The sequence below is a fragment of the Phoenix dactylifera genome, chromosome 12 (assembly GCF_051530095.1).
Source record: "Phoenix dactylifera cultivar Ajwa chromosome 12, Ajwa_hap1_PhDact_Kaust_v1.1, whole genome shotgun sequence".
In the NCBI taxonomy this organism is placed as follows: Eukaryota; Viridiplantae; Streptophyta; class Magnoliopsida; order Arecales; family Arecaceae; genus Phoenix; species Phoenix dactylifera.
In genome coordinates this window covers 14,435,850-14,443,622 of record NC_143201.1, presented here as the reverse complement: position 1 = coordinate 14,443,622, position 7,773 = coordinate 14,435,850, and the positions used below count along the sequence as shown (strand labels likewise).

The following is a 7,773-nucleotide window of genomic DNA, read 5'->3' as shown; positions in this document are numbered from 1 at the left end:
GAATGCCATGCAAGAGGAATTAAATCAATTTGCAAGAAATAATGTTTGGGACTTAATTGAAAGACCTAAAAACAAATCAATAATAGAAACAAAATGGGTATATAGGAATAAATTGGATGAAAATAGAATAGTTGTAAGAAACAAGGCTAGGCTTGTTGCAAAAGGATATAACCAAGAAGAAGGAATTGATTTGGTGAAACTTTTGCACCTGTAGCTAGACTAGAAGCTATTAGACTATTACTTATATTTGCATGCTTTATGGATATCAAATTATACCAAATGGATGTTAAAAGTATATTTTTAAATGGATATATAACTGAGGAGGTATATGTAGAACAACTTTCAGATTTTGAAAGTCATACATATCCTGATTATGTCTTCAGATTAAACAAAGCACTTTATGGCTTAAAGCAAGCCCCAAGGGCTTGGTATGAAAGACTTAGTAAATTTCTTTTAGGAAATGATTTTACTAGAGGACATATAGATACAACATTATTTCTAAAAAGAAAAGATAAAGACTTGTTAATATATCCGCTCAGGGACATAAAGCACGAAGTAATGAATAGTGAATGTGAAAAAAAAAAAGGCTTCAGCCATCTCGAGAGATTGTTCTCTACCGGGACTGGCATTACACACCAGCAGAGATCGGGGAAGACGTTCCACAGCTGCTTGTGAGCTTGGAATGAGAAGAATTCTTTTCGATCTTGTACTAAGGTACACGGAACACCAATCCAATCTCGACTTAACTTAGACAAATGCTTTTGGTTGGATCCTTTTGAGGGTCCTCTTTTCTTTCCCCCTCGTAATTCAGACTTTATGACTTTTCAAAGATTTGACTCACTGTAGACATTAAGAAGAGGAGACAACCAGCTCTTGGACTATAAAAATGCGCGTGCTCGATCTAGTAATCTTGGACAATTTTTGATGAACTGTCACTAAACTCAAAAAGAAAGAAGAGAAAAATCGGGGGGCTTTCTTCTTGATTTGGGAACCATTCTGGTTTTTCCGCATGAAGCGAGGCAAGAAATGATATGGCAAGCCAACTCCTACAAGAGCAGCTAGTTGTTTCCCACCATACAGACTGAAGGCCTTGCGCGAAAGAACAAGCAACGGCTTTCGCCGTTGCGCGTTAGCGCAGCCGTTTTGAAGCTTAGCCCTCGGGAGAAATAAGATTCCTACCAAGATAACTGGAAGTTCCAACCACTAAGAATCCTAGTGAACCTAAAAAAAGGATACAGGCCCAGAAAAAATGACTTGTTTTTCGAGACAAATCTATGTAGATGACATCATATTTGGTGTTACTAACAATAATCTTTGTCAAGGGTTTGCTGAGCTAATGCTAGGAGAATTTGAAAAGAGTATGATGGATGAACTAAACTTCTTTCTTGGACTTGAAATCAAACAACTAAAGGAAGGGATCTTCATTAACCAAACAAAGTACATCAAGGAGATGCTTAAGAAGTTTGGGTTGGAGATCAACAAATCAATTGCCACACCTATGAGCTCCTCATGCAAATTAGATAAAGATGAATTAGATAAGAATGTTGATCAAAAGCTTTATAGAGGTATGATTGGATCACTTCTTTATCTTACTGCTAGTAGACCTGATATCATATTTAGTGTCTGCATGTGTACTAGGTATCAGTCTAATCCTAAGGAATCACATTTACTTGCTGTTAAAAGAATATTTAAATATTTAGTTGGAACAAAAATTATAGGCTTATGGTACTCAAAAGATTCAAACATAAACTTAATAGGGTACGCTGATGCTAACTTTGCTGGATGTAAATTAGATTAAAAAAGCACCAGTGGTACATGTCAATTTCTAGAAGAAAACTTAATTTTATGGTTTAGTAAGAAGCAAAATTCAGTTGCATTGTTTACGGTTGAATCCGAATATATTGCAGCCAGAAGTTGCTGTGCACAAATTCTATGGACAAACTGCAACTAGAAGATTAGGGCATTAAGCAATCTAAAATTCTCATAACATGTGATAATAATGGTGCCATAAACTTAACTAAAAATCCTATACAACACTCAAGAACTAAGCATATTGAGATAAGACATCATTTCATAAGAGATCATGTATTGAATGATGATGTAATGCTTGAGTATGTTTGTACTAATAAACAACTAGCTGATATCTTTACAAACCCCTTGAGTAAGGATAGGTTTTGTAAGCTTAGAAGAGATTTAGGAGTGTTGGATCCTTTCCTATAGAATTCCCTAACTCCTATTAATTTTCTCTTCTTATCTTGAAATTCAACTGATTTAAGCTTATATTTGACAATTCTCATTTGATATCATCTAGACTATTTTTAGAACTGAATTTGACCCAAGAAAAATTGAATATCTTTAGGCGAGACAGGGCTCGAGTCGACTCGAGTAAAACCCGAGTCGACTTACGCTCGAGTCGTCTCGCGCAAACAGGCGAGACGTCTCGAGGATGGGTCGATGGCTTTTTAACTTAGCCGAATCGTCTCCTGTTCACCGTTTTCTTTATTTCAAAAACCCTAGCTCCTTCTTCCGGTGCCATTTCCACTCCATTAGAGTTTTTCCTCTAGTCCTTGACCTACATTAGCTATCCATGGCCTCTAGGAGAGTCTCCTCCTTGACCATGTTTGCCACATGGTCATCTGGGGCTGCTTCTTAATGCGGCCAAAATATGTAACAGATGTGCTACAGGCATGCGCGTCGTTGTGGCTTTAATCTTTAGATCTAGTGTGATGTTGTAGTTTTCTTAGCTTGCCAGCGGTCTGGAGGAGTCCCTTCTGACAAGGCAAACCATTATTTGTAACAACCATTTATCTCATACTGGTATCATTTTATTACTAGATTGGTACATTCAGTACAGGGACCGATTCGATATATCGACATTTGGTATATTTTTAATTTTCTATATTGGTTTAGTACTAGTATGGTATAGTATATATGGTACACAACGGTATCCATCGATATGGGAATCATGATCACGAGTAATGAATGCATCACTTTAATTGCACTACTATATATTTGCTGTTTCTTATATTAGGACTAGTGATATCTCAACTCCTTAGAAATTTGAAATCCTTGGTTACGAGGCAATTCAGAGATGCCAATGATCACCATCCTTTGCTCACCAGCCTCCCCTGCACTGGGTGAGTGGCTATGCTTAGCGGCCCATCAGAGGATCAACACTATCATTTAAAAGAGAGAACATTTAACAGAAGACAAGTAGGAGTTGAGAGCACTCTTAGAGGGAGAACAGAACGTCCAGATATAATGGTGGCCAACGAGCAAGGGATTGCATATGCTTTCCCTTCAGCTAGTAGTACAGTTTCATCATCCATGAATGCTAAACATATAAGAAAATTTTGTCGTTCTGCTGCAATCAGTGGAGCTGCCGTTGAGTCACTTGGATGCCTTCTGGTCTTGCATGATCGTGGTAATTGTAAATCCTTCAAGGAAACAGCACACACCAAGATTAACACAGAACTGAATTGAAGATGTTGAGAGCAATTCGGAATCTAAATGAGTTACAGGCTTGCCAAAAGGGTACTCCTTCTATACTTGTCTGCTCGGATCTTCTAAGTGTGCCATCCAAATAGTTATCAGAAACATTCCTACAAAATAAAAAAGGGAAGAATTGTTAATAAAATGAATTGCTTGACTACACAGTCCAGCAATTATTTCCATGCTTCTCATATAGCTCTCTCCACACAGTCAGGGAAGATGAATTTTTTTCTTTTTTCTTTTTTAAATTAGAAGAAACGATTTACTGAGTCATTTGGTTTTATTAGATTTTATCATTAGTTTTGTTAAATCCTCCACAGCCTCCAGCAGTCTGGAATCCAGAAGAGAAAGGAGGCTCTGGTACTCACATGACGCTCAAGTTGCCAGTCCGGATAAGATTAAGCATCTCAATTGGTATCTCACCTGTAAGCCTGTTTCGATTCAATCTCCTGCAACAAATATTCATAGTTCTCTTCAATATAACTATAAATATAGTTAGTATAAAAATAAATAATTAACCACGGAATGAAGGAAATGAAGGAATAAGATCCAATTTTATGGGTACTTTTTCTCTTATAAGCAACCAGTCGAGTCTATATTTTAGCTTCCAGAAGACCTCAGTCCAAAAGCAGCCTTAGCATGCCTCAGAATACCTTCACTACTTTTATATAAATGAAGATATTTCACATAATCATGCAATCCTACTAACTGATGAAATTTAGATCACATCTGCATATCGAAGGAGATAAGAGAAAGAAAAAGTACAAAAACATACACAAATCTCAGCGACTTAATGTTGCCAAGAGAAGATGGTATGGGACCAGATAGTAAATTCTGTTGGAGATCCAAGCTCACTAGGCTCCTCAGTTTTCCCAACTCCTTTGGTACTGATCCATTTATTCTGTTTCCATGGAGCTCCCTACAAAGCCATTCATCTCTTATTAGCTCCTTTTTCAAGGATATAATTGCCATTGTATTACAATATGAGAAAAAAAAATTTGGAAAAAAAAATCTTACAGGTATTGAAGGTTTGCCAACATTCCCAGCTGTGGAATAAGAGGCCCAGCCAGCCCTGCCTCCCCCAGATCCCTGTTAAAAATTGTCTTATAATTAAAAAGAAATCAAAATTAACAACTCAAAAACTTAAAAAACTATTGAAGTTGCCATTTGGGCTTAGGGTTTGAGGCACATACACCCTTATGACCGAGTTGTCGTTGTTGCAAGTTACATGGAACCATGTGCATGGATTAACCAAAGTAGGATCCCAGCTCTGAAGAACATTATTTGGGTCATCCCAAGCCAATCTTTGACTGTGGAGTATATCAACTGCACGATAAGAGGAAGAGGAGGATTAAGTACAAGATTAACCATATTAGTTATCTAGGGGAGCAAGTTTGACAAAACAGTGATCTAGATTAGTTTCAAGTCAAAAATTTGAAGATGAATGTACCCATTTTACCAGGCTCAGGTCTAAAATTGTTTCTGAAAATTTCTGACTATAGCTAACTTATGTTTGAACTATAAGAGGTAGGGTTTAATTGGGAAATCTAACATGGTTTTGATACAAGTGGGGAAATCCAACTTTGTTGGGGAATCTGGTCCATCTTTGGAGCCAGAACTGGATTGTTCTGCTCACATTTGAAGTCTGGGTTACCTCCAAACCTGACAGGATTAGAACTTACCAACTTACTTGACAATCCAATTTACTTGGTGATTTGGGTCAAGTGGATTGGATTTATATAGTTCATGCATGAACTTTATGGTTGAAGTTGAATCCATCACCAATTTCATGCGTATGTCATCGTCCAATGTTTATCAGTAAAGGATTCAATGATTTGTTACATATGCCACAAAATCCTAGCAACATTTTTGAGGATGGATGATTATAACTATTTCAGTTCTATCTGATGGTTTTGGGTCAATGATTTGTATGCATAGACTCGAACAGATCATTAAATCTATGGCTTGCTGGTGCAATATAAAATCTGACAAAATTTCCAAAAATATCCCTTAACTAGAACAAGGATTAAACAGAGGTGATTAGTTTTCAACTATGAAACAAGTTTGGCTTTGGAGAATTCCAAGTTAGAGAGTACGGTAGCTTGAAAAAGAAAGCGTTGAACATTAAAATATAAAGTACCTTCTAAATTGCAATCTGCTACTGCTAGAATAGCAAGCCCTAGAAGAAGATAGACCATGGCCTGGTTTCCCATTGGCTTCGAAGTTACAGAGAAGAGAGAAGCCCCCCTCTCCATCTCTCTCACTCTATTTCTCTGCACGTATGCATAGTTGATGCAGAGAAGCAAGGATTTATACTCAGCCTGAAGTGCGCTGACTGAATCAAAGCCGTAAATTATTGACCAGTCAAAGTTTGTGGTCTTGGGTAGACTAGTCGAATGCTGAATTGGAAAGATAAAGTAGAAGGAAGCGCTAAGACCAAAAAATATAGAAAACTCCTATGATTTAGAGACTTGACTAGCCACAAACCATAAACCACAATTCTTGAAATGCCCTCTGAAAATCATTCCAGTGCATCACAATTGAAGAAGTCATCGAGGGGTATTTCCGGTGGTAGGTGAAATTCAATCCAGGAATGCTTAACCCAGGCCTTCGATTCAAAATTCTACCAAAGATAGCTTTATCGCGCAGGGCTGATTTGGCTTGGAGAGGAGGTTTTGGGCTTGAGCATTCCCAATCCCTTCCTTAATTATGTGATTGAGTGTAAGTGTAGTTAGCTCCCTTCCATACCCAAGTCCATGTGCCTGGCAGTGCATGGAATAGGGACCACAGCTTGCTTCTTACGGCTTGAACGACCATAACATTCTAATCTACAACTGTAGTATATAACCAGGTTTTCTGCTGCCTTGATTGTGTGCGCAGCTCTAGGCTTGCATGTGTCAAGATGCTTCTTGTCAACACTAGATCATTATACTGATCTCTTATGAACATTTTATAACATTTATTGATTTGGTCAAAGATTATAGCCTTAAGGTAGAGACAAGTAAGACAGAGAATTCCTTGGTGATATCGAATTCCACCAAACAAAACCAACATGACTTCTGGAAGAACCAATTTGGAAGAAGTGGAAGATTATATTGGTCCAGCCTTTGTCTTGAATAATGACTCATCTACCACGGGAAATTGGTTCTTCAGTTCTTGTAGCTAAGCCCAACAATCTACCAAGAATAGACTGTGCTGAATGGGTGTGTCTTAGAACATATTTTCATGAGCTAACTTAGATTAATTGACAAGCGTCATAAAAAAATTCATCATGCATGGGTTATTCTTCTATTGGAATACTCATTTTTTGCTATTAAATAGAAAAGATATTGGCCAATACCGGAAAATAGTGATGCTATGTGATCATGCCATTGTTTGTTCAATAACAAATTATTCTTTACCATCTATCAAAAAAAGTAAATTTTAAAATACTAGTTCCTATAAATATATGATAAGAAATGATGGAAATATCAAAAGAATGATAAGATAACAGCTAAATAGCCTTGGTTATAAGAAAGCTTACTATCCTTACCTTAATTATATGAAAGTAGCTTAATTTCTTAATTTTCAATTTCGAAAATAACTCTTATCAAATATCTCTTGAAATTAAAAATTTCTAAATTAAATATTTAACTTTTGAGATTGGGTTGGAAAAAGAGGATTCATATGCCAACCATATGAGATTTTGACATGTTAGTCCTCTTTCTTCAACCCAATCTCAAAATGGTCCCCTTCTTATGTAAAAATTAATGATGCACCTATTTTTTGATTATTAGGATAAAATAGTCCCTGTCATTTAACTAATTATTGATTTGATTGATTGCAACTATTAAAGTAACAATGATCACGCTTTAGTTTTTCCTATTATTGGATCAACATTATTTAGATGGACGATCTGTTCACCTCTCTTCGTTTCTTTAAATAGTGTATATTTTAGTAATAAAAAATCAGAGAGTATAATCATCGCTAAATAGATGAAAAGCACACCAAATCAATCATTAGTTGAGTTATAAGGACTATTCTATCCTGATAACCAAAAATCCAGGTGCTATATGTATTCTTAGATTTCTAGTAGTAATTTGTCCTAATAACAAAAAGGATTAGCGTGTCACAATCCCTAGCCATAATTAGATTTCTTTTAAAGGTCTTGAAAAGAAATACTAAACCTCTAAAAAGGGCTTTCCTAATGTTGATGGACTTTGAGAGAAATCCAATTTAATAAAAATATTTAAAAAATACTAATTATTTTCAGGTTCTTAAGGATTAACATTGTAATTAAGT

The 7,773-nt window shown here is 36.3% G+C and overlaps 1 protein-coding gene across 2 annotated transcripts; it reads right to left on the bottom strand.

Annotated features, from left to right (window-relative positions):
• Positions 1–2,460: 2,460 nt before the first annotated feature.
• On the bottom strand, positions 2,461–5,776 carry LOC103715322 (leucine-rich repeat protein 1-like). 2 transcript variants are annotated; one of them, XM_088708511.2, is made up of 7 exons: positions 5,633–5,776; positions 4,686–4,818; positions 4,510–4,581; positions 4,268–4,411; positions 3,916–3,941; positions 3,550–3,602; positions 2,461–3,437 (listed from the first exon to the last, which is right to left on the bottom strand). In XM_088708511.2, exons 1-7 carry the CDS (start codon positions 5,745–5,747, stop codon positions 3,180–3,182), a joined length of 801 nt encoding a protein of 266 aa, XP_088564637.2. In that variant the 5' UTR covers positions 5,748–5,776; the 3' UTR covers positions 2,461–3,179. The 2 variants fall into 2 exon arrangements, with proteins under 2 accessions (XP_088564637.2, XP_008801129.3); XM_008802907.6 differs by having other exon boundaries at positions 3,199–3,437; positions 3,861–3,941.
• Between the last annotated feature and the right edge of the window lie 1,997 nt (positions 5,777–7,773).